The sequence below is a fragment of the Pelodiscus sinensis genome, chromosome 1 (genome assembly GCF_052426305.1).
Source record: "Pelodiscus sinensis isolate ZL-2025 chromosome 1, ASM5242630v1, whole genome shotgun sequence".
Lineage (NCBI taxonomy): Eukaryota > Metazoa > Chordata > Testudines > Trionychidae > Pelodiscus > Pelodiscus sinensis.
In genome coordinates, this window is record NC_143052.1 from 316,678,514 (window position 1) to 316,706,028 (window position 27,515).

The 27,515-nt window shown below is 41.6% G+C and overlaps 1 protein-coding gene across 1 annotated transcript in view; it reads right to left on the reverse strand.

Annotated features, from left to right (window-relative positions):
• Nucleotides 1-361: 361 nt before the first annotated feature.
• The window catches only part of DDX10 (DEAD-box helicase 10), a 294,078-nt gene continuing 266,924 nt past the window's right edge, over nucleotides 362-27,515 (reverse strand). The window contains exon 18 of the mRNA XM_089775640.1: nucleotides 362-1,110. Coding sequence (XP_089631766.1) covers nucleotides 924-1,110 — 187 coding nt within the window. The 3' untranslated portion in view covers nucleotides 362-923. The remainder of the gene's footprint in view (nucleotides 1,111-27,515) is intronic.

The following is a 27,515-nucleotide window of genomic DNA, read 5'->3' on the forward strand; positions in this document are numbered from 1 at the left end:
GTACTAGTATAAATAGTGCTTTGCCCGCAGGAGTGCTCTCCCACTGAGAGAGAAAACACTTCTCTTTGGGGGTGGAAGCTTTTTGTCCACAAAAGTGCTGACAAATAACATTTACACTACATGAATTTTAATGACAAGTTTGTGTCGAAACAGCCATGTAGTGTAGACATACCCTTATAATGGTGTCTCACGTCTTGGCTTTATGAAGGCAGCACACTGTCCTCATGTGTGCCTGTCTCTTGCAAAATATTTTATTTTCATTTGTTTCTTTTTCTGATTGGCTCAACTCAGTTGACAGAACTGGAAGTATAATGGAAATGCAAACTAGCTGGAGAGGTTAATTGCTTTCATGACGAAGCTAAAGAGATATAAACATACTTTATTTAAAAAACTTCAAAAGCTTTTAAACAAATGCATGTACCAATAGTAAAAACAATTCTATATTCCATTTCACAAACAACATCTACTGTTCATCATTTGAGCTTGGAAAAATATTTATTCTTTAATAGTTTTAGTCTTTTATATTATAAACCTGCCAAAAATCAAGAAAAATTGAGACTGCAGCACACTAAGCTTTTGTATTTGAAGCAACCTTACTTTTTATTAAAAAAAAATACATCAAATACTTCAAAGTTGAAGCTTTTCAATTATAAATGTGCTACTAACAAAATACTATCTGGGAATTTAGAGTGGATAATTGGATGGGAAATCTTTATAATCCAAACCTAACCACCCCACAGATACACCATGAAAAATAAAAATCTTGTACGTAACTGACTATCTGATCTCAGGCAAAACCATTGTACATGAAACTCATTTATCACTGTCCACAGATACCCATCTGCCCTGATGCCAGATTGATTTTATGCAGAATTCAGACATAAGGGCAAAAATGACTTAAAAAAAAACCTTGGGGAAAATAATTATCTATGACTGTTAAGCAGATGCAGTACGAGCTCTTCATCCTCTGCCAGAGAAAGCCCCGTATCTAACGGCACAAAAGAGTCTTCATCACTGAGTTTAGCCTTTTTCCTTCTCAGTGGCATTTCTTCTGCTGGATCTCTGCTGTTGCTTCTTTTCCTTGTTCCATTCTTCTCCTCCTCAAGCTCACTGCAAAAACAAATCAATTAATCTTTTTAACAACTGTGGTAATCAATAGCATCATGCAATCAAACAATTCATTTTAAACAAGGCAAATTTATAGCCAGATAAGAGGCAAACATAAAATTACTATTCAGAAGGGGATAGCAATGGAATTAGATGAACTCTGAATGTCTCAATGAGAATCCCTTTCACAAAGAAGTGAATGTTTTGTTGTGTATTTAGAACAGGGGGTGAGCAATAAACCGGCAGCAGTTTGCCAGAGTCAGCCCCAGTGGGCCTCTACTGTTTATTTACCTGTGCCTTTGCAGGTATAGGCAATTGCAGCTGCTGATGGCTGCAGATTGCTGATCCTGGCCATCCATAGCCAAAGGGAGCTGCAATTACTCATACCTGTGGATGTACAGTTAAATATAGTGGTAGTGGCCTGCCAGGAGCTAACTCTGGTGAACAGGATCTAGTCCATGGACCAGTATGTGTCACCTCTGATATAGAAGATAATTGATTAAAATAGAGAAATCAATACTAGATTTATACAAAACTTGCTTTTTTTGCAAAAAGGGTTGGGAAAGTTGATTTAATGATCTGTCAATTGACTCAGAACAGTCACAATGTTAGAACTCCCATCCAGAGAAAAATCCAAACGCTAGCAACATTCAGGAGTGTGGACACAGGATTTGATTTGGATCAACCTTACTGGAAGCCCATTTGATGTTTTAAAATCATTGCTCCTAGAAATAAATTCTAGGAAACTACTATATAGATCTGTGTGTGTGGAGGGAAACAAATATCCAGCAGTAGGATTTTTCAGCCACCCCAACTGTGAGTTATAATGGCATTTCCTGGGTAGGATTTTATACTAATGGGGCTCAGAAGCTGTGTTTGTTTACAACTGAGAACAATTATTTATACCATGTAGTCAGAGCAATCAGTAGAGTGTGCTATCATCTCCAGAGAATGGCCGGCGGGATAGGGTGGGGGGGAGGGGAAGAGGGGCAGACACAGTAGTGCCTTTAATATTAGGGTTGGAAATAATGATTAAAAAACACAGAAAGTATGGAAAAGACGAGCTTGACAATAAAATGGCTTTGTGCAGCTCCCATAGTTTTCCGTCTCTGGGCCATCTATGACTTTAAACAACCACATTCTATTTCAGAGATTTGCATGCTCCGAAATAGATACTTATTACGTTAAGTATCTCCAAAATGTAACCACATTTCATCTCAAGATAAGAAAGTCAACCATTGCTCTTGAGCTTCATGCTTTCACAACTGTATCTGACATTGCATATAATAATAGTTATTTTTACCCTAATTCTCTGAGCTCATAAAAGTTAGTACATGTGATTTCTATAGGATGTACTAAAAAAATGCATGATGCTAAAATAGTCTCAGGGAAGTTGAGCAAGTCAGTATGCCACATACCATTTCAAAATGTTTGTACATACAGATAGTACTATTGCTTTAAAACACCTACTATACCTGCCACCAACACATATATGTGCAAATGGATAGGTTTCTTAATTACTGTAAAAATTGGAGTTGATTGAAATGTCACTGACATTTTCATTTTGGTAGAGATGTTTCCAGTTTTTTAATGAAATACCAAAATCTAAAGTATGATAAAATGTTTATTTCAGGTTTTCATAAAATACATTTTATGGAGGGGATTAATTTGGAAAAGTCCCAATTACATTTCCTGAAAAGAGGTATTTTTTGGCCAGCTCAGTTAAAATACTCAATATTTAATGCCAACTGTACATTAATTTGGTGGTGATAAAGTGAAGACCACATGAGGAAACTCAAGGTAAGGATGACACATGCCTGACTTCTTTCCCCTTCGTCATACTACTGAGCATTGATATTGCAGCTCACCAAGTATGAATGCAGTGCGCTGTGTGATGCTCAGTCACACTGAGAAGTATTACAGTCAGAGTGCTGGCATTAACTGAGATTTCTTTCCTCTGCTGCTACTAATTAATGTACGACATAAATTCCAAACATTAAACACAAGATCAGAAAGGAAAGTTGTAAACATGTACGAAGCCTTTCCAATAAGATTTAAACCTGTAAAACTCAAACCTCGCTTAATTTTTCTACTTTTTATGTATCCACACTTCCTTCAAATGTTCCTCTTACAACTGTACTTTAGGAAAACTATTTCATGCAATGCATAATTTCCTTACTAAACCCCGAGTTTAGCTGATCACCCTACTCTCCCAACCTTTAAAAAGGCCCAGTTCCTTCTGCCTCATAAATCTTGTAGTGTAGACAAAGCCCAAGAGTTTCCTATCCAAGGTCCCTGCTGATGAACAGACAGTGCTAGCTGGAAACAGGAGAGCGCAAAATTAAGTGTTCCTGAGACATAGGTAACTGCTGTGGGATAGCAGAAGTTCTGCAGGCAGACCCAAGGAACAGACATGCTTATGGAAAAAGCTTAGGCAGAAGAGTTTTATGCTCAGTGATGCTATGTGAGCCCAAACCCAGGAAACGGGTCAATCTTGAGTACACACAGTGTTGACTGCTGTGTCCCCCTCCCCCAAGAGCTTTTATCTAAATTCATGTTCTCTAGACCTTTAATCATTCTTGTTGCTTTTCTCTGGACCAGCTCCAATTTCTCCACATCTTTCTTGAAATGCAGTGCCCAAAACTGGACACAATACTCTGAGGCCTAACCAGCGCAGAGTAGAGCGGAAGAATGACTTCTCGTGTCTTGCTCACAACACACCTGTTAATGCATCCCAGAATCATGTTTGCTTTTTTTGCAACAGCATCACACTGCTGACTCATATTCAGCTTGTGGTCCACTATAACCCCTAGATCCTTTTCTGCCGTACACCTTCCTAGACAGTCGCTTCCCATTCTGTATGTGTGAAACTTACTGTTCCTTCCTAAGTGGAGCACTTTGAATTTGTCTTTAATAAACTTCATCCTGTTTACCTCAGACCATTTCTCCAATTTGTCCAGATCATTTTGAATTATGACCCTATCCTCCAGAGCAGTCGCAACCCCTCCCAGCTTGGTATAATCTGCAAACATAATAAGCGTATACTTTCTATGCCAATATCTAAATCGTTGATGAAGATATTGAAGAGAGCCAGTCTCAAAACAGACCCCTGCGGAACGCCACTAGTTATACCTTTCCAGAAAGATTGTGAACCATTAATAACTACTCTCTGACTATGGTTATCCAGCCAGTTATGCACCCACCTTATAGTAGCCCCATCTAAGTTGTATTTACCTAGTTTATTGATAAGAATATCATGCGAGACCATATCAAATGCCTTACTAAAGTCTAGGTATACCACATCCACTGCTTCTCCATTATCCACAAGACTCGTTATCCTATCAAAGAAAGCTATCAGTTTGGTTTGACATGATTTATTCTTTACAAATCCATGCTGGCTGTTTCCTCTCACCATGCCACCTTCCAAGTGTTTACAGAGGATTTCCTTAATTACTTGCTCTATCACCTTCCCTGGCACAGAAGTTAAACTAACTGGTCTGTAGTTTCCTGGGTTGTTCTTATTTCCCATTTCATAAATGGGCACTATATTTGCCCTTTTCCAGTCTTCTGGAATCTCTCCTGTCTCCCATGATTTTCCAAAGATGATAGTTAGAGGGTCAGATACCTCCTCTATCAGCTCCTTGAGTACTCTAGGATGCATTTCATCAGGCCCTGGTGACTTGCAAGCATCTAATTTTTCTACGTGATTTTTAACTTGTTCTTTTTTTATTTTATCTTCTAAACCTCTCCCCTTCCCACTAGCATTCACTATGTTAGGCATTCCTTCAGGCTTCTCGGTGAAGACGGAAACAAAGAAGTCATTGAGCATCTCTGCCATTTCCAAGTTTCCTGTTACTGTTTCTCCCTCCTCACTGACTGGTGGGCCTACCTTGTCCTTGGTCTTCCTCTTGCTTCTAATGTATTTATAAAAAGTCTTCATGTTTCTCTTTATTCCCATAGCTAATTTGAGCTCATTTTGTGCCTTTGCCTTTCTAATCTTGCCCCTGCATTCCTGTGTTGTTTGCCTATATTCATTCTTTGTAATTTGTCCTTCTTTTTTATTTTTAGATCATGCAAGCTCTTGTGGTTAAGCCAAGGCGGTCTTTTGCCATATTTTCTATCTTTCCAATGCAGCGGAATAGCTTGCTTTTGGGCCCTTAACAATGTCCCTTTGAAAAACTGGATATATATGAATATATAAATATACAAATAAAATGATACTGGTCCACCAAAAGTTTGTGAACCACTGTTTTAGACTCTTCAGACAGGGCACTTCCAAATCAGACACATCTGGACTGGCAGTAACAAAATTTGGGCTCAAATTTTCAGCCCAACCTTGGCTAGGCATCTTATTTTTTTGGAAAGTGCTACAAATTGAAATAACACTAAAATGTCTACATTATAAACCTTCCAGAAATAGGGTTTATAATTACAATTACAGCTCAAAGTAAGATTACAGTAGCACATGAAAACATCAGTCCCTTTGGAAAACGATCAGCATTACAATATGTTCTTCCTTTTTCTAACTTAGGAAAAAGAAAATGACATTTCTATCTTGCTGCCTGTCTTGCCTTTGTTGTGTTGAGACTGCAGGTATGCGATCCATATGTCTGCCTACCTGTTCTGTTCTTGTAAAAAGGACAAGAATAGGCACTACAGATGTCAACCTCTCCCTACTCATTAAAATGAAGGGGGAAAAAAAGGAGACAGTGGGAGAAGAAACACATGACATAAACGTATGTATTCATAAACAATTCAGTACAAGAACCTTACATTTATTCTGCCTGGCCTATAGAATAGGAGGTGAGTTAAACAATAAGGCAGCGTTCACGTCTGACAATTTTTTTTCCAGAATTCCAACTTTAAAAAACCTTTGGCTCTATTGTGATTTTCATTCTGTTAACTTTGAAATTGTCCCTCTAAGATGTTTGCTATTGATACTTAGTTTATTTATTCTTGGGGGGCTATAATCTTAACTTGTCTCCCCTATTCAGTCCTTAGAATACTTCAGGTGCTATATAAATACTAAACATTTGTTCACAGTATATTTACTTATGTGAATATCAAATGTTTTCCAAGAACCTACTGTATGCTTAGCACGGTTTATGGGGGTTCTTTTAAGGCTAAAAGCCTAATTAAATAAAAACAATCTTCGCTGCTTTGCCAATTATTTTCAGTACTTGAATAGGCTTTGAAACCTTGGTTGCATTCACAACTAACTGATACCACATCTAGGATGCTAGTTCAAAACAATCTTAGTAATTAAAACAATGAAAAAATAGTACAATGTAAGAAAGCAGCTGGTTTATGATAAATATAAAAGTATGTCCCAAACTGGATGGAGACACTGTTAGGCTTAGATCTTTTCATCTAAAAAGCTTACCTATAACATTTTAAATGGAACTGTAAGTTTTGCAGTCTCTGTATAACCCAAAACATCAAGACAAGGGTTTTCACCAAAAGCTTTGTGGGCAGGCTATGCTTGTGCCAAACTGTTCTTTGTTGTTACTAAAGAGCAGCGCTCTAAATAGGTATTTTTGTGCCTGGGGCAAAATATCAATTATGTGCCCCCTTCTCAGGTTAGCATGCTTTTTACTTTTGTAGCTTATTACTTTTAATTACTGATTATGATGTGCCCAGAGCAAGCACCCTGCTTGCCCCACCCTTGTTACGGCCCTGCTAAAGAAGTATGTTGCTAGTGAATAGGGCATATTACAAAGTGTGTGCGTCTCACAGCCAATATGTTTTCCTATTAATTCCAGGCATGGCAAAGGTGTGGTGAAAGGCAGGTGGACAAGGAGGGACTCTACCTTGGGAAGAAACTATGAGTGGGGTCACGAAGAGGCAAAAAGACGCTTCAGAGATTAATGAATGAAGAGAACCTCATTGTCTTTTTTTTAGTATGGCCCGGTGTTCTCTTCAGGCCATCTAGAGCACAGCTGCAATAATCACTGTCCTAGCCTGGCAAACTAACCACATCTCCCCTTCTAAATCTCTCCACTGACTCCCCTCTCTTCACTACAAATTTAAATTTCTTCTCAGAATCAAAGGAACATCCCCCCAACATCTTCCTTTATCTAACATTGTGTTGCCTCCATTCTCTCTGCTGCCCTAAAAAAATACCCAAAACTGTTTTAGATAAAATAAGACTGGGATCCAAGAAGGTGGGGCTCTGATTCAGGCCCTAATGATAATTCGCTGTGCAGTGTTTGGCAAGCAATTTTCTACATCTCAGTTTAACCATCTATAAAATGGGGGAAACTACTACACGCTTCCCAAAGTTATTACAGGGTGATAGCCACAAGAAATGAATTAATTTTTTTTCTAATTGCTAGCAATTATCTCCTTCAGACTAAGTATGTCTGGTCAACTCAAAGTCTGTATTCTTTAGATTGTAAGGGCTTCGAGAGGGACTGTTTGAAATAAATGGCCATGTGAGGCTTCAAGCACATTGTCATTACTTAAATAATAGTTTATGTGTTTTTTGAGAACCTCAGGTAGAAGCCTCTATTATACATATTTACATTTGCTATAGTATTTGTTGCAGGCTGTGTTTTACCAATGCTACAGTGAAATGTTGCCTGTGTAACTACAATGCAGCTGACAAGTTGTGTAATTCCAGTATGCTTGGTTATTGAACTTTCCTAAAGAAACTTTAAGATTACAATGAATGAACTAGAGATGCAAGTGACTAGTTGACTACCTGATAAGCATAGGCTTATCAGGTAGCTGAGTCATTACGCGATTAGCCTTTCAACCCCTTGCTGCCTCTGTATCAGAGGAAACAAGGAGGGGGGGCAGGAGCCGGCATCGTCTCCATAGGAGGGGTGGTGGCAGAGAAGGCAGAGGCAGAGTGGGAAATGGCACAAGCAGAGACTGAACTCAGCAGGGCTCATGCTACATTTTAAAGGCAGAGGTGGTGCAGTGGGGAACCCAGGGTGGGCAGGGATTCAAGCAGTCCCCACTTGCCCTGGGTTCCCTGCTGCATCACCTCTGCCTTTTAAATGTAATAAGAGTTGCTAGCAGCTCTCACTACCTTTAAAAGGCAGAGGCACAGCTGGGATAACAGCACTCCACCCCTCCCTTATCAACTGAGTAACTAATCGATTAGCTGATTAATCGAAATTTAACATCCCTAGAATGAACCTGCTCAAAAACAATTCAGAATATTTAAGAATAAATTATCCTTTAACTGGCATTTTGCTAATCAAACATGTTGTTCCACAAACTTTCTTCCACATAATAAATTTTAATTTAGAAGGCCGTAGCAACAATCCTAATGAAGATTAATTACTGCAGTTCCTTTCATAAAGCCCAGTGCAGCTTCTTTCTAACTCATTGTAAAAATGCTACAGCATATAGCAATGATAATGAAAATATACTGTGTTGTGTTATTCTCTTTACTGGTCATTACACTGATGTAAATCAAAACTGTACTAAAACTAGATTTATAAAAAATAATTGAGGAAAAAGAGAAGATTAATTTACTTCTATTTCATTATAAGTGTAACAGCACTGAAACCAAAGGATGAGTGTGTCTCAAAGAATTACTACAGACTGGAACAAGAAAAAAAATAAAGTGAAGAACACAGAAACAAAACAAGCTGTTAAATACTTCTCTCCATTATACTGGAAGTATTACAGGTGATTTGATGGTACAGATAACCCAGGGCAGTACATTGTGTTCTAACTTCTACACTGACAATCTCTCCTAATACCTGAATCAAGTCACTTTTCATGCTGCTTAGGTTACTCCTTCTGTTTGATGCCTTAGGCACTGCTGTTCCTTAGTTTGAGTACTTTGTGTGCAATTAAATTCACACTAAGTTTCTGAAGAACCCAGCCTTTGTGTGTTTCTCCTCTTGTATTTGTATTTAGTAGTTCATTCAAATACCCTGGATAGGGTGGTTATATCTCCAAAGTACTTGCTTTAATTTAAAAAAGAAATCAATCCCCAAAGCCCCAGAGGCTTCCATACTTCGTACACAAATCTATACAAATAAAACCTGAAATTACAAATATCAACAACTCACCTTGTGGCATGTTTAAAATTTTTCCATGAAATGGTTCTACCTTATATCTGACATTTAAACACACTGCTTAGCCTGACACCAGGCTTCAAATCTTGTTCTACTCTATATTTTTAAAAAGGGCTGGATCATCTGTTTCAGATACTCTATCTCCCAATGAGACACCAACTCAGTATTTAATCTAACTATAAAACTGTATATCCCCCTTTCATTTGCAGCTGATTCAGATATTGTATGGCTCTGTTTAAGTTCACCTTCACAGTTTCACATGCCTAAGGTCAGAAGCAATCATTATGATCATCTAGTCTGACCCTTCTTAGTAACAAAGGCCACAGAATTTAACTGAGAGATTCCTTCACCAAACCCACATCTTTGGGTTGAGCTAGGGCTTATATTTTAGAAATTCAATCAATCTTGATTTAATGATTTCAACTAATGGAAAATCCACCTTGTCTCTAGCTAGGAAGAGATTGTTCAAATGATTAATTACCTCTCTGTTAAACAAAACAAACCCATACTTTGTTTCTCGTCTAAATTTATCTTGAGTCAGACCTACAACCATTGGATCTCTTTGGGCCTTTGTCTGCTAAATTAGATATCCTTCTACTAACAAATCTTCTCTCCAAGTAGCTATTTCTAAATCATAATTAAGTCACCTCTTAACCTTCACTTGGATAGACTTAATGAACTGAGAATTAGTCTCTCACAAGAAGACATGCTTTCCGGACCTTAAAACAGTTTCCCTCTTTTCTGAAACCTTCCAATTTTTCAACTTCTTTTTTTAAAGAGATGGAACTCTGTACTTCAATAACCGTCTCACCCATACAATAGTAACAGCTTCTTTACACAGAGATGTTCTTCAGTAAACTCACTTGGAACCATTCAAGTCTGTCACTTATTTGGGCCCTAAATCATTACTTCTTGTGACCCCTCAAAACTTTCTCTCCCCCTCAAGCTGGTTGGGAAGTTAAAAAAAAAGTTTTGTTCTAGAAAATCTTGATTTGTCAAAACCTTAACTTTTTGTGGATAACAGTTTCAAATGAATTTTCAACAGAAAGGTTTTTTTCAGGTCCAGGATGGAATTTCCAGTAATGACCAGAGAACGAAAGGAGATTCACCTGAGAATACCTTGGTAGTGAGAGCACCTAGAATGCGGGAAACCTAAGTTCACTTCCCCACTCTGCCTTATTTGGAGCAGGGATATGACTTGCATCCCATTATTATTTATACAAAGAACAGCTCTAACAGGAAAGACAACAGGTGACTTACTCTAGAACAGCTAATAACCAGATGGTTAGGGCACTCACTTGGGACATGGGAAACTGACTTCAAGTCCCTGTTCCAAATCAGGCAGAGGAGACACACAAACCTAGCTGTTAGGCTAGCACAGATCCGAAGGCAAAAACCTAGTATGGATGACATGTTCAATGAGCAAATGCATCCACCTGTTTGGCCAGGGCACAATTAAGTGAGTGGAGGAAAACGCTGCTGCTGCAGGAGATGTGAGCAGCGTGTGAGGACAGAAAAATGAGCAGGGAATGTGAAGAGACAGAAGAATATCTTGAGGATCATGCAGAGCTGATGACACTTGTGGTAGACTCACAGGTGAGCCAAATGCATAGGTACTGCGTTTCCAGCCCATGCTGAGCCAGTCTTTCCTCACCAAGTTCCATAGCCTCCTCTCCCAGGTGCCCTAATATGTGAAGGGTGGGGGATAGAGAGGGGAGTCAAAGGCAGGCCCACACTCAACCCCCCCAGAATGTGTCCAAGAACAAAAGGCTGTCATACGTACACGTGTGTGAGTGCTGAACAGGTGTATTGATATAGGCCGCTCCCCCTACCAGAAGCTTCCACCCTGAACTCCTTTTCTACTCCTGCTTGTGTTCCCTATATAAAAACACATGATTTCCCCAAAATACTATGTCAATTGCTTTTGTTGTATTTGGGGGGAGGAGCAAACACATGACTGTTATATTGCTGTCTAGCCAGTCACAAAGCTGTTTTTCAAAACTCTGCTTTGCAGTGTCCCTCCATGTGCTCTCCTTATTGCCCTGATGTCTGGCTACTCAGAATTCGTGGCTAGGCATTGTGCCTCAGCCTCACTACTCTGGCATAAAATTTTCCTCCTTTTCTTTCACAAATATTATGGAGACCCCAGCAAGTGGCTACAACTCTGGGAATATTGCTTTTACTGAGGTCTAACCTGGTCAAGAAACTGCAAAACCTTCCCTTTAAACGTCTAAAAGCACATTCTACCACCATTCTACACTTGCTCAGTCTGTAATCAAACTGCTCCTGACTGCAATCAAAGCTGCCTGTGTACAGCTTCATGAGCCATAGAAGCAAGTACGCTGGATCTCTAAGGATCACTATTGGGATTTCAACACCTCTGATGGTAACTTTCCAATCTGGGAAGAAAATTTCATCTTGCAGCTTTCTGAAGACAATGGAGGTCCTAAAGAAGTGTGCATCATGCACTTTTCTGTCTATTCCATGTTGATGTTGGTGAAATGGCTCTTGTGATCTCCCAGTACCTGCAATACCATTGAGAAGTATCCCTTGCAGTTTATGTACTGTTTGGCATGGGTGTACTGTTTGGCCAAGATAGGGATGTGCATTTGGTCTATCACCCAACCACAGTTAGGGAACCGCATCGTGGCAAAGCCATCCACTCTGTCCAGCACATTTCCCAGAATCACTATCCTTTGTAGCAGAAGTGTATTGATTGCCCTAGCTACTTGGATCACAGCAGCCCCTACTGTAGATTTTCCCACCCCAAACTGATTCCCAACTGACCAGCAGCTATCCGGCATTGCAAGCTTCTATGGGGTTATTGCCACTGGCTTCTCTACTGTCAGAGAGGGTCTCATTTTGATACTGATGCACTTCAGGGCAGGGGAAAGCAATTTGCAAACTTCCACGACACTGACCTTTAACTTGCAAAAAGTTTTGCAGCCACTGCTGGTCATCCCACAGCTGCATAACTTTGCAGTCTCACCAGCCTGTGCTTGTCTCATGGCACCAGAACCAGTGTGACACTGTGTCCAGAAGATAGAATGTCACCAGTATCTGCAAACTGCTCATCTCAAGTGCTTCATGCAAGAGTCTGTTCGTGGCCTCCTCAGATTCTTCCTCATTCCAGCGGGCCCTGGATAGGCTCTGAACTTACTGCAGCATAAGGTGCGAGATGGTTGCTATGATCGCTAGAGTACCTTGCTGCTGAATGGGTTCCATGATTACCCTGCTATGGCATCTACAAGGATAACCAGGGGGAAAAGGGCATGAAAAAATTGTTTGCTGTTCTTTCCAAGTGGAGAGTTGGGGGAGTAGGGAAGGAGAGGGGTGCATTATGGGATACAGATGACATCTACCCAGAATCACCTGCTGCACTGTTTTGATCCCAAAGGAGCAGCAGAAACTGTGGGATAGCTATCCAGTGCATCGCTGTCAAAGTTGATGGTAGCCACCCTACTGGGGATGCACTGTCAAACTCTTGCACACAGCGGGGACATGGCACCTTTGACTTTACAAAACTGGTGCTAAAATAATCAACCTTTATGTAAGGGGACTGTTACCCCTTACTAAAACTCTGTGGGAGTTTTTTGGTTTACCAGCTTCAGAAGGGGAAGGGTTCATGAGACTGACAGACCCCAGAGACAATGGAAAGCAGTCAACACTCCAGCTCAGCCTGACTGACAGGTTGTAAGTGGGGATTGTTCTGGCTCTGTCTCTGAACAAACAAGCTGTGTGCAGAAGAGGTCCTGCAAAGACAGAGAGCTGAAAGAGGAGTACAAGAAGAAGTCCTGCAGCAACAGAACCAGACACAGACTGGCCAAGCAGTGCAGACCCTGTGTTGAGCAGCAGACTGGCAGTGCTCAGAAAGCCAAAAGGAACAGAGAAACAACACAAGGAGCTGGAACTGGCCAAGCAGCACAGCCTGCAGCTGGATGTGGTGAGCTACTGGGACCTGCAAAGTGTGGGGAAAGGCTCTGGACTGGGAGAGGGGTCTGGCCACTTAGAGACTGAGGCTGTGTGGTCACTGCCAGTGCAAGTGTGTCCAGCCTGCAGCCCCTTGCAGCACTTCCAGGGCTTCTAAGGAAGAGACTGTGAACTGTCCTTACACTCTGCAGACTGCTGTGTTGATGTCCCTGTGCTACAGAGCAGGGCTGTGTGTTCTCATTTAACCATTCTCATTGTTTCTTATTCTATTCTCTTTAATCAGTTGATGTTTAATAAATTGTATTTGCTTTGAACCTTATGAAGTGATCACTGGGCCAAGAAGGCCTGCAGTGTAAAGAGAGCACCTCGGAGTGGGGACACCCTAACTCCTGCCCCTAGTGACTACAAGGTCAGGGATTAAGCCCCAGGAAACCTGGGCCCAGCCTTGTTGGGGTTTCAAGGGCTCTGCTACTCAGGAGAGTGGAGGGGGAGCCCTCAGGATCAGGGAGCCGTGGGGTAAAGGAAGTGGGAGCGGGGACTCAGATCCTTTCGCTGGTTCATTTCACCGGGGTGTATAGAAGCCAGGAAAGTTCCCCACAAGAGCGGGACCATTCCCCCACTTACATTTACAAATTCAACCTTATCTTATAGTATAGACAAGGCCTGGGTGCCCTAACAGACTATTGGCAATTTTGGGATCGGTGCCTCTCCCTCTTTCTCTGGGGGGAAAAAATCATTAAAGGGTCGCTGTTTTGTTGGGGGTAGAGGAGTGGAATTTTTTGAAATCTCAAAAAATCTTTGTGGGATAGGAAAACCATTTCCTATCCAGCTCTACTTCTCAGGCCTGACTCCACCTATAAGCCAATCACCAAGTCTAATCCCTCCCTCATTTTGTTTTCAGACTCAATTGCCATACTACCTAGTTCCTGCCCCTGACTCACCACCTATTCCAGAGTGCACTCCTTTTCTTCAGAAGCCTTAACATACCCTCTTTTTCTGTCCTGGCTCCCAACCTTGCACTTCCTTTTTCCTCGTGTTGCATTCTTCATCCCTTTCTTCACTGCCCACACATTTGATCTTTGTTACAGTACATATCAAACTCCAGCTGTAGAACACTACACTCAGAAGAAACCTAAAATAGATGTGTCTAAGCCCAGAAGGCAGAATTGTGATCTGACTTTATCTATAACACAGGCCATAGGGTTCCCCCCAAATAATTACTGCTTGAATTAGAAATTATATGTTTTAGAAAATTAGAATTAAAATATATAAATTAGAACTGGAGAAATGGTCTGAGATAAACAGGTTGAAGTTTAATAAGGACAAATGCAAAGGATTCCACTTAGGAAGGCGCAATCAGTTTCACACATACAGAATGGGAAGCAACTATCTAGGAAGGAGTATGGCAGAAAGGGATCTAGGGGTTATAGTAGACTTCAAGCTACATATGAGTCAACAGTGTGGATCTGTTGCAAAAAAAGCAAACATGATTCTAGGATATATTAACAGGTGTCTTGTGAGCAAGACATGAGAAGTCATTCTTCCATTCTACTCTGCGCTGATTAGGCCTCAGTTGGAGTATTGTGTCCAGTTCTGGACACGACATTTCAAGAAAGATGTGGAAAAACGAGAGAAGGTCCAGAGAAGAGCAACAAGAACGATTAAAGGTGTAGAGAATATGACCAATGAAGGAAGACTGAAAGAACTGGGCTTTTTTAGTTTGGAAAAGGGAAGATTGAGGGAACATGATACTGATTTTCAGGTATGTAAAAGGGTGTCACAAGGAGGAGGGAGAAAAATTGTTCTTTCTGGCCTCTGAGGATAGAAGCAGCAGCAATGGGCTTAAAATGCAGCAAAGGAGGTTTAAGTTGGACATTAGGAAAAAGTTCCTAACTATCAAGGTGGTTAAACGCTGGAATAAATTGCCTAGGGAAGTTGTGGAATCTCCATCTCTGGAGATATTTAATAGTAGGCTAGTGTGACGGCGCATTGGGGATCCCCCGTCTCCTGCACCCGAAAATGGCATGAACAGACTGCACCAGCCGGTGGAATAGAGGAAGTTTATTGCCTCTCCAGGATACAGCACAGCACAGTTGTAATCTGGCCACAGAGCTGGGCTTGAGATGGGGGAGACTGGGCCCCTAAACTCCAGTCCCTTTCCCTAGGCTGTCTCCTCCATGCTCCCAGACACCAACTAACTCACCCTCTTCCAGCCCTGCCCCCCAGCCAGGGCAGCATTCCACCTTCCTTTGTTCCTCTCCATGGGGGGTGGCTGGCCATACTCGTTTGCATAGTGACTCATCCTGTTTTGCTGGGTCGTGGTACCCACGACAGCCAGTGGGGGTTATCCCAGAGCCAGCAGCATAGAAACCAGCCAGGTACCCCCACTACGTCACAGTTAGATAAATGTCTATCAGGGATGGTCTAGACAGTACTGGGTCCTGCCATGAGGGCTGGGAACTAGACTTGATGACCTCTCGAGGTCCCTTCCAGTCCTAGTATTCTATGATTCTATGAATTATATCTTTTAGAAAAGTATCTGATCTTGAAATGCTAGGATTGTCTCTAATAGTCAATATGAAGTCACCCTATGTTATGAAAGGATGTTTACTTTACTTACTATGACTTTTGGTGACTGTATGTTATTTAAAACATATTTTAATACAATAAACAGTATTTAAACTTAGTCTCTCTGAGCCAATATAAACGTATGCAATCGCTCTACACATATAAACTTGTGTAGGCAATAGGAAAATGCCTACTCTGATGGGGTATATCTCATCCCATCTTAAAAAGATTGCTTTTTTTCTTTTTACAAAACTCACAATATTGTGTTATGTAATTAATCATTCAACTATTACAACAAAAATTATTATTCCAAAAATGAATTGTTCCACAATTAGGGCTTATGAGAAAGACCCCAGAGCTTGAATACATAAGTGTATCCCAACATGAAGAATGAACTAGGGTCAGAGCTGACAAATGCACATATGTTCTGTAGATATACAGATTTAAAATTCCTATTTTTTATTTAGAATTATGAACAAGATTTCAAAACATCTGAGTATTTTTGACTCGTCTCAAATAAAAGTGAAGGGAAAAAACTCCACATTTACAATTATTTGCACAAGTATTTTTTTCCTCCAGTGTTTTAGCACCATTAGTTAAGTGAAACAAACATAACACAAAATTATAAGTACAGACACGAGGACCATCCTAACCTCAAAAATAAATATAAATGAAACAATCATCCCAAAAGGAAGCAAGTAATATTTACAATTTTTACTTATGAGGAAAGAGACCAAGTTCATGTCCCGCACTCCTGAATACCCCAGACTGCCAAAAGCCCCTGCATGACTGCATTAAACACTACACCAGGATTCTTGTGTACTACCTTCCTCTGGGTCACAGGCCAGATGATGCTGACCTAAGTCAACTGCCCCAAAATGACCTTTAAAGAGCTTTTCTGACCACAGCCATACTTAAGTTATCATGTCACAGGAACACCTCTTAGAACAGCATGGCTGTGTCTACACTGGCATCCCTTCCGGAAAAGGGATGCTAATGTAGACTTTGGAATAGGCAAATCCGCGGGGGATTTAAATATCCCCCGCGGTATTTGCATTAACATGGCTGCCGCTTTTTTCCGGCTTGGAGATAAGCTGGAGAAAAGCGCCAGTCTAGACGTGATTCTCCGGAAAATAAAGCCTTTTCTGGAGGATCTCTTATTCCTACTTTCAAGGATGGAATAAGAGATCCTCCGGAAAAGGCTTTATTTTCTGGAGAATCACGTCTAGACTGGCGCTTTTCTCCGGCTTATCTCCAAGCCGGAAAAAAGCGGCAGCCATGTTAATGCAAATACCGCGGGGGATATTTAAATCCCCCGCGGATTTGCCTATTCCAAAGTGCTACATTAGCATCCCTTTTCCGGAAAGGGGTGCCAATGTAGACACAGCCCATGGTTTGAAGGTAAATTAGTACAAAGAGATATTCCAGACTGATCAAGAAGAGTACAAATCCCAGTGGGTCAACAGAATCACTCACACCATCCTGACTAAAAAAAAACAACAAATGGTCTGGTAGCATTTTATAGACCATTTGTTGTTTTTTCCCCTGTAACAGACTAATTCGGCTATCTCTTGAAGCACCATCCTGACTTACTGTGTTAAAGGAGTGGGAAGAAATGGCATCTTCACTTGCCATTGACCTAGCAAACAACTATACATAAAAGCAGCACTAAATGGTGACCTGGATGAACACAGCTGTCAGCTCATGAAAGACCATATGATGGACTACAATAAAAATTATACAGCTAATGATTTTATAGCAAGTATGATTTATTCATCCTCTTTCCCCTTCTCCCAATTCTGAGATCTATTCCACTTTGACCTACACCTAGGAGTGAAAATAAAGATGAATAGTCCTTCATATCAAAGATTAACAGAATTAATGACAAATCCAATCACAACTATGTTCTAACGTTTTTATTTTAAAGAGCTGAGGGATTAGGAATATTACAAATTGAATTGAATTGTGTAATGAATATTTAGGATATCCAGCTGCTTCTTTTCCACCCTATTCAACACACTGAAAATGTTTCACTTCATTAACAGTCACATTAAGATAGCCTTAAACCAAATATGATGAATGTTGTGAGATATACAAAAACTGATCATATATTACATGCTTGAAGTCATTAATTACTCATCTGGTAGAGGTGTAGTAAGAAGGATATTTTATTCAAAGGCAAATGTATCTAGTATATTGTACAACTACCCTTTCCCCTTCCCCATGAAAGAAATGTTGAGGGGGCAAAAAGATTAATACATTTTTTGACTTTTCAAAAACATGGAAAGATGATTAATTTTTGAAGACTATCGTAGGACAAAGGCGTATGCTTTCAATGTTAGCCCTTTTATAGCTGGATAGTTTCCTTTTAAAACTAGCAGGCATTGCTGTAGCCTAAAGCTTTTCTATTTTATTCCAGCACTATGGGCATAAATCTCAGAATTTCAAAAACGGTAACAGCAAAATGAAATCACATTTTCTAATTCCAAAGTTAGGTTCTCACCATAAGCAACTGACTCGTTAGATATAGTTTTAGATAAAATAATTAGACAAATGTTTCAAGCACCTTTCCCAGATTATGTTTTGAACATTTATGTTGCCATAATGGACCCTCCTTCTTTACCCTTCCCCTCTGTTAGTGATACCAAAGCTTGTCCCCTGCTCTCTTTCTCTAATTGCTTCACCTGCCTCAGGGAGCCTGGTTCCCCAAATTTCATGACTTCCTTTACTCCTTTCCTGGCCAGTTACTTCTCACAAGATAAGCATCATAGAATCACAGAACACTAGAACTGGAAGGGACGTTGAGAGATTATCAAGCCCAGTTCCCTGCCCTCATGGCAGGATCAAGCACTGTCTAGATCATCCCTTATAGTTGTCTGTCTAACCTGCTCTTATATATCTCCAGTAATGGATAGAGTTGCCAGGTGTCCGGTTTTGAACCGGACAGTCTAATATTTGAGCTTTCTGTTTGGGAAATAAATTGAGAAAATATAAATGTTCGATATTTTCTAAATAAGATGTTATGTAGATTGTGGTGTAATGTCAAGTGTGTCCGATATTTGTGTTGAAACCATCTGGCAACCCTAGTAATGGAGAGTCCACAAACTCCCTAGGCAATTTATTCCAGTGTTTAACCACCCTGACAATTAGGAATTTTTTCCTAATGTCCAACCTAAACCTCTCTTGCTGCAGTTTAAGCCCAATGCTTCTTGTCCTATCCTCAGAGACCGAAGAGAACAATTTTCCCCCCTCCTCCTTGTAATACCCTTTTAGATACCTGAAAACCGCTATCATGTCACCTCTGTCTTCTCTTTTCCACACTAAACAAGCCCAATTCCTTCAGCCTTGCCTCACAGTTCATGTTTTCTAGACCTTTAATCATTTTTATTGCTCTTCTCTGGACCTTCTCCAATTTCTCCACATCTTTCTTGAAATTTAGTGCCCAGCAGTGGATGCAATACTTTAACTGAGACCTTATCAGGGCAGAGTAGAGGGGAAGAATGATTTCTCATGTCTTGCTTACAACACTACTGTTATAACAACAAGAAGTTCTGTGGCACCTTACAGACTAACAGATTTATTGGAGCATAAGCTTTCGTAGGCACAGACCCACTTCGTCAGATGCATTAACAATCATGTTAATGCAACCCAGAATCACGGTGAGTTTTTGTTGTTGTTTTGGTTTTTTTTTAACTAGTGGCACCCTGGTGACTTATATTTAGCTTGTGGTCCACTATGACCTCAAGATCCCCTCTTGCAGTAGTTCTTCTTGGACAGACACTTCCCATTCTGCATGTGTAAAACTGATTGTTCCTTCCTAAGTGGAGTACTTTGTATTTGTCCTTATTAAACTTCATCCTGTTTACCTCAGACCAATTCTCCAGGTTGTCTAGATCATTTTGAATTATGACCCTATTCTCCAAAGCACTTGCAACCCTTCACAGCTTGGTATAATCTGAAAACTTAATAAGCGTACTCTCTATGCCAATATCTAAACCACTGATGAAGATATTGAACAGAACCTATCCCAAAACAGACCCTTGTGGAATCCCACTTGTTATGTCCTTCCAGCATGATTGTGAACCATTAATAACTACTCTCTGAGAACAGTTATCCAGGCAGTGATGCACCCACCTTATAGTAGCCCCATCTAAATTGTATTTGCCTAGATTATTGATAAGTAGGTTATGTGAGACTGTATCAAATGCCTTACTGAAGTCCAGGTATACCATGTCCACTGCTTCTCCCTTCTCCACAAGACTTGTTACTCTATCAAAGAAAGCTATCAGATTGGTTTGACGTGATTTGTTCTTTACAAATCCATGCTGTTACCTATCACCTTATGTTACCTTAGCATGAGATGTTTGCAGATGAATTACTTAATTACCTGCTCCATCATCTCTTCACAGCCTCAAAATCCTGATACTTCACAACCCCATCTGATACTTCAACTACTATTTGTGCCACCTCCCCCAAGCCTTTACCTCTAAGCTTATTATACAGTCAAACTACAGCAGTGGTCACCAACCAGTAGATCGAGATCTTGGAGCCTCTGACAGGTGATCCTAACTGGTTTGGTCAAGAGGCTATCAAGGGCTGGCACTTCAGCTTCTCCTCCCCCTACTGCTGCTCATCTCCTGCCCTTTGCCTTGGAACTGTCCCCTTAGGAGCCTCCTGCTTTCTGCGCAGGGCAGGAGAGTGAGGAGGGGTGCTCCTGTCAAGGTGCCCCCCTCCCACCCTGTATCCTATCTCCACAGAGCAGAGAGGGGGGACAACAGGACTTAGGATGGAGTTTGCTGGCTGCTTCAGGGAGTAGTGCAGGACCAGGACAAGGGTGAGCCTGCCTTAGCCCCACTACACCACCACCCAGGAACCACCTGAAGTAAGCAGTGCACAGCTGGAGCCCACATCCCAAAACCCTACCCCAGTCATGAATCCCCTCCTGCACTCCAAGCCCCTGCCCTAGCCCCCCTGCATCCAAGTGCCCTCCCAGAGCCTGCACCTAGAACACCCTCTGACATTCCAACTACCTGTCCCAAGATCATCTCAGAGCCCCCCTCACACTCCAAATCCCTTAAGCCAAGACCAGAGCCTGCACCCCAACCTGCTGCCCTGGCTGGTGAAAGTGAGGGAGGATGGGGGAGGGAGGACACAGGGGTAGAGCCTTGGAGAAGGGCACAAAGGAGGCCTGGCAAGGGTATTTGGTTTTGAGGTAGATCTTGGATTGCACTTAAATTCAAAAAGTGATCTCGTGCTTAAAAAGGTTGGAGATCACTGAACTACAGACACTTCCCTGAGTTCCTTTATTCAAACTTTACCCTTGATATAGCCCCTTAATCCAGCTTCTGCCTTCCCACTTGACTGAAACCGCCCTCACCAAGGCCTCTAAAAGACCTCTTCAATTGGTGTCTTAGGATCCCAGCTCCACCCTTGATGGGTTAGTCCCTTTGATACAGTCTATTCATACACTACTTGCAATTTCATTCTTTCTTGGATTTTATGGTGCTGCCTTCCCTAGGTTCTACTCCTACCTCTCAGCATCTCCTTAGTGAGTTATCCATGTCCTCCTCTTCCTTCTATTCTTTCTGGAATACCACAGGGCTCTGACCATGGCTCATTTTTCTCTTTTACACGCACACTGGGTGCCGCTCTCAGGGCTGGCTGAGGGAGTGGGAGGCCAGTGCAGAGTGTACTGGGAGGCCCTGAGGAATGGGTTCTCCCAGCCCCATTCCTTCTAATCAAGGCCCAGTCCCTTTCAAGAGCACAGAGCCGCCCCCTCCCGCCCATGTCCAGGTGTCCAGGGACTCAAGAAGTGTATCAGCTTCTCTTCTCATCACCCCCGCCTGGCTTGAATTCCCAACCTGCATCACTGGTTCTTCACTATCTGTTCACTCCTGACCTCTCTCATTCTAATAATGAATCTTGACTTCTCTCTCTCTCTTATCTCTATTTCTGGATGTTTCACCATAAGCTAAACTTAAACATGGCCAAAACTTAACTCTCTGTCTGTATCCAGTCCAGTATCTTATCTTCTAACAATGACCAATGCCAGGTGCTTCAGAAGGAATGAACAGAACAGGCTATCATTGAATGCTCCATCTTCTGTCATCCCAGCTTCTGGCAGTCAAACATTTAGGAACACCCACAGCATGAGATTTTGTCCCTGATCATTCTTCTTAACAGCCATTGAGGGACTTATTCTCTACAAACTTCTCTAATTCTTTTTTGAACTGTATACTTTTGATCTTCACAACATGCACTAGCAATGAGTGCCACAGGTTAACAGTGTGTTACATGGAGAATTCTTTCCTCCCAAGCCATTCTGACTCCCTTCTTTCTCTGTCATTGACAGCATGATTATTTCAGCATACATATCCATCATGTGTGCTGAGGGATATCTGACTTATTTCACATACTCTTACCCCCTCGCTTCATGGCAATGTCCAAATGCTGCTGCTTCTTCCTCTGAGGTATCCCTAAGGTTATATTTAGCTGTGCTATTTAAAGTGTTGATTTGTCTTTGTTAACTCTATTTAGCTCAAATGACTGGGGAAAACTTTGGAGAATTATTATTACATTCTTTATTTATATTTTGTAAAGACTCAGTACTCCTGCCTTTGCAGTTCAGTTGAAAAAGCTTGCACTCCACTATTCTAATCTTCTGGTAAACACAAAAACGAGATGACTTTCATGATATTTCTACAGTGAAAAGAAAAAAATCTGGTCTTATTCATAAAATTATAAAGAAGAAAAAATGGGTAGAAACTTGTTTAAACCCCTTCCCAAGTACAGGCAGTACCCGGGTTACGTACAAGATAGGGACTGTAGGTTTGTTCTTAAGTTGAATCTGTATGTAAGTCGGAACTGGTGTCCAGATTCAGCCGCTGCTGAAACTGATCAGTTTCAACAGCGGCTGAATCTGGACACCAGTTCTGACTTACACACAGATTCAACTTAAGAACCCCAGGTATCCCCAAGTCAGCTGCTGCTGAAACTGATCAGCAGCTGATTCCATGAAGCCCGGGGCAGGAGCTTCCTGTAGTCAGCCACTGGTCAGTTTCAGCAGCGGCTGACTTGGGGACGTCTGGGGCAGAGCAGCTGGGGTGCTGCTGGGTTGGTCCAGTAGCGCCGCCGCTCCTCGGCGCTACTGGACCAACCCAGCAGCACCCCAGCTGCTCTGCCCCAGGCGTCCTGATTCAGCCGCTGCTGAAACTGACCAGCAGTGGCTGAATCAGGACGCCTGGGGCAGAGCACTTGGGGTGCTGCCGGGTTGGTCCAGTAGCGCCCAGAGCAGCACTACGGGACCAACCGGCAGCGCCCCAGCTGCTGTACCACAGGCGTCCAGAGCAAAGCCGCGGAGCACGGGGGCAGCGGGACAGCCCAGATGCGCCGTGGCTGTCCTGCTGCCCTCGGGCTCCGCGGCTTTGCTCTGCTTTGCTCCCCATCTCCCTGGTCTGCAGGCCAAGGAGACGGGGAGCAAAGCAGAGCAAAACCGCGGAGCACGCGGGCAGCGGACAGCCCAGACGCGTCTGGGCTGTCCACTGCCTGCGTGCTCCCCCGCCGCTTTGCTCCCCGTCCCCCTGGTCTGCTGGAGACCAGGGAGATGGGCCCCATTCGTAACTGCGGATCCGACATAAGTCGGATCCGCGTAACTCGGGGACTGCCTGTACTTTTAGCACCAACTTTCTATAAAGTCCATGAAAAGTCTGGCTTACAAATGGACCTTACACTGTGCTCTGAAGCATGCCAGATTCTGACTCCAATGGAGTCCCATAAGAGCAGGTTCCTGAGGCATGATTGCTCCATGGAGAATGTCCTGCTGCTAGCCACAGAAAGTTTAAACCCAAGAACTGACAGGAAAAACAGTCTAGCAGATCATAATTCCCATGGCACATAACTGACAACATGAAATGTTCACACAGAAAATCTTTTACTCAAATTAGCAAAACTGAGCTAGTCAACTTTGCAAATAAAAATAAAGCTAAAAGTCCCCTAATTTTAATGGTTTCCGAGGTTTTCATGGCAAAAAGAAATGTGAATATAAGGAACTAGCAACTTTTTACAATTCATTATTTCTTTTTGCACACAAAAGCCAGAGTAACAAGTGAATGTATATTGTATCAATGCCTCCATAAGGGACACAGTTATAGGAATTGAATAACTGTAAGGATTTTAACTTGCTACTAAACTTTCAAATATATACAGGGAGTTCTCAGATTTGCAACACATTTAGTTCCCAAAAAATGCATTCTAAGTTGAAATATCGTAAGTTGGAATCACAATCCACTTCATTCTGGGACCAAGCATCATAAAGTTGAAATCAGAGTCATAAGTCAAATCAGGGTGTCAATTCAGAAATATTGTAAGATGAACATCGTAAAGTTGAAGACTGGCTGTAATTTGGACTAATCATATTTTTACTTTCGTGGTAAGAATTTCAAATATGTATTGCCTTTGAGAGAAAAATAATTTAAAAAGGCACATGATGCCCAGATACAAATCAAACTTACCTGAAACTTAAAATGTGACTTACAAACTAATCAACTTTCAAGCATTATTATCCCCCCAAATGGTTCAGGGGGTAGTCGAGTTAGTCTGTACAGGATAAACTTAAACAACAAATGGTCTGGTAACAGTTTATAGACTAACAAAACACCTAGATGATATCATAAGCTTTCGCAGGCACAGCCCATTCCTTCAGATGACTAGAGTTTTACATCATGATACCATCTACATGTTTTGTTAGTCTATAAAAGTGCTACCAGACCATTTGTTGGGTTTTTTTAGATTCCAAAAGTCAGATTAAATGCATTTTCCAGAATGACTGATTTTTTTGCAACAAAATTATAATAAAGCACAAAAAACAATTTAACTACTTTAAAAATGGAAATTGGTTGAGGGCTTGTTTATTCATAGATTGATTTAATGTATTTACGTATACTTCAGCTGGGTACACAACAAAGTTAGTTAACAAAATATTTGTCTTGCATGAAAAGTGCTTTTTATTGTGCTACATTATTTTGAAGTTCTTTGCAGCAGTGTAGATGTAATCATTTTGGTGCTAGGGTATGACAGAGTCAAGGTCAGTGAAGTTATCTCTTATTCAATGAATATTGCCTCGGCTATCTTGTTCCCTGTGTTATTTTAAAGTTGTAAGTCATAACTTCAGCAATATATTACATTTTGAGAATGAAAAATAACTGCTTGTGATAAATTTAGTGTACCATGTGGCATAGTGTTGGCTGTCAATCTCAATGCATAGCAATATGGACTTGTTAGCCCAGCCATCTACTGAGTCTATTCTCTATAGATCAGTTCCAGTGCTTGTCTCTTTAGCCCACCTTTGATTTATGATTCACTTCTTTATAGAATCTGTGGCACATCACAGGCATTAAACCTTTCAAGAAACACTCACTGACAAATTAATTCTGTTCATACTGGGTGAACAAAAAAATTAAATATCTGAAAATAATAAGGGCTAAATCATACCCATGTGGACAATTTCCCATCTATGATCCTATTGGTGCAAAGAACACTGCCATCATGAATGTGATTAATTTTTTTTTAAATTCTGACCCCATCTCAATTCTGTGTTCTTCAAAATTAAGTCCCTCTGTTTTAAGATTCTTTTCTATCTTGCTGTGGAAAAAGAATCACAATAGAGCAAATGACCAAAGCCTCAATGCAGCAAAGACTCATCCATGTGCTGAACTTGCAGTAGAAGTGTCATTCAAGCTTTGTGGGCCAGATCCTCACCTGTTGATTCCAAGGGAATTCTGTTGACTTACATCAATCAGATGAGGAACTGGACCACTGGATCTTCTTTATTTGTATGCACATGCATTTGCAGGACTGTGGACTGCCTGATTACATGGGGCGGGGAGAAGTGCTGTCAGGTGCCCAAAGTAAATGAAACATAAAACAGGAAAATGCTCTTTTTAATCTCTCTCAGTAATTTTAGTGCTCCAGAGTGAAGAGTTACTTTTAAATTGGCTGTGTCAAAATGCTCTAAAAATATACTTCTGCAACAGATCGGGATTCTGCCACATCAGCCTTTACAACCTAAAGGACCATGCAAAATTTTAACTAGTGAAATACAACTGAAAATTGTGAACATATACCAAATTTTGCTTAAACCAAAAAAAGCCATATGTAAGCTAAGCTGAAATGTGTCCTTAGTCTATAGCAGGGGTCGGCAACCTATGGCTCACTAGGAAGCCAGATAGGGACCTTCTGGAGTCCCCTTTCCCCCATTTCCCGCACAGCAGGGAGCCACTGCTGGTGCTACAGCCTTACGGCCCCCCATAAGATTGGAATGCCAACACCAGCTTTCTGCAGGGGGAGGAGAAACATGGGGGAGAAAACCCTGAGCCTCCCTATCAGATTGTGTGTGTGGGAAACAAGCGGAGAGAAAAATAAATCTGTGCACCATACTTTTTCTTCCCCTTGGTGTGAGGGAAACAAGCAGCCACAAATGGCTCTATGCACACTACCCTTTTTCTTCCTCCGGGACATACTTCCTGCAGGCTTCCCCTGGGAATCCTTCCTGGAGGCTTCCATTCAGGGAATGGGAGCAGCAGGAAGCCGTGTTACACGGTGCCTGCCATGCGGCACAAAAACAAAAAAGTGCCCCTCCCACTCCCTCATGACCATACCCTCACCTGCCACAGACAGACTCTCTGCCCCCAGCCCACTTCTGTCCCCTGCCTAGATACCATGCCCCCCACCCTCTGGTCAGAGAGCCTGCTCTCTAGCTAGACAGCCTACTTCCACATCTTACCTCCCACTCAGACCTGGCACCCTCACCCACCTCCTGCCCAGATCCTGCACTCCCATCCCCCTCTCATTCACTGGCAGCCCTGTCCCACACACTTTAACAGTTCATTTTTTGGCCCTACCCTGGAGCCTAAGGGAGCCCATAAAATCCACTAGCTTCTCAATTGTATGGTTCCCAACTCATTTTTCTATGGGTCAGTGGCCTCCAACCCAAAATTGGTTTCCTACTCCTGCTATAAATAAAGACAATGTTTAAACCTTTTGTGTTGGACATAATATTTTACTTTATTTAAAAATGAAGCCTGGCCAACAAGCCTCCAGTTTGGAGCCCAGCCCCCATCTAGCCCATAACACTCCTGCTCTGCCTCCCTCACCAACCCTGAGCCCATCATATACCTGAGCCCCCTGCCCTGAGCCCCTCATAACTCCACATCCCCAAATTCATGCGCCCCCCCCATTCCCATCCCTCTGCCATAAGACTTACAGAAGACAGCCTGAATGTGTGCATGAAGCTGGATTTGACCAGTCATGATGAAAATTTCAAAGAAATGTGCAAAAAGATGCAGCAGAAATCCCATTAAATAAACTCTGAGTACAAAGTTCCATTTATGCTATAATTAATCATTATGTCAATTATCAAGAATAGTAAGCTGTACATTTTCAGTCATGCAAATGGGCATTTTTATATGGCTCTTCATTGACCACTTGTTCTGAATTTTGATGTAGTTTGGCTCTTCGGTTTGACCAGGTATCTGCAACCTTTTCTATAGCCTTTTCCTTACAGTAAATATTCAAAAATATAAACAACAACTGACCAACCATTCATCAGTGGTCATCATGTAATTCCTGTAGTAACTAGACATTTAAGAGTAGTTTAAGAACAAGAATTTCGTCTCACTTCAGCTCTAAGCAATCAACCTCTGAAATATGTTCATTCATTACAGCTGGGAGTATGTGTCTCTAATAATACATTAAAGACAACCTGATAATCATCTTAACAAAAATCCTCTAATGTGTGCAAAATGCCACCATGATCAGATCTAGAAGAGGAGACAGGCCAAATCACTCTCCTATTCCTACCACAGGCTGAACCAA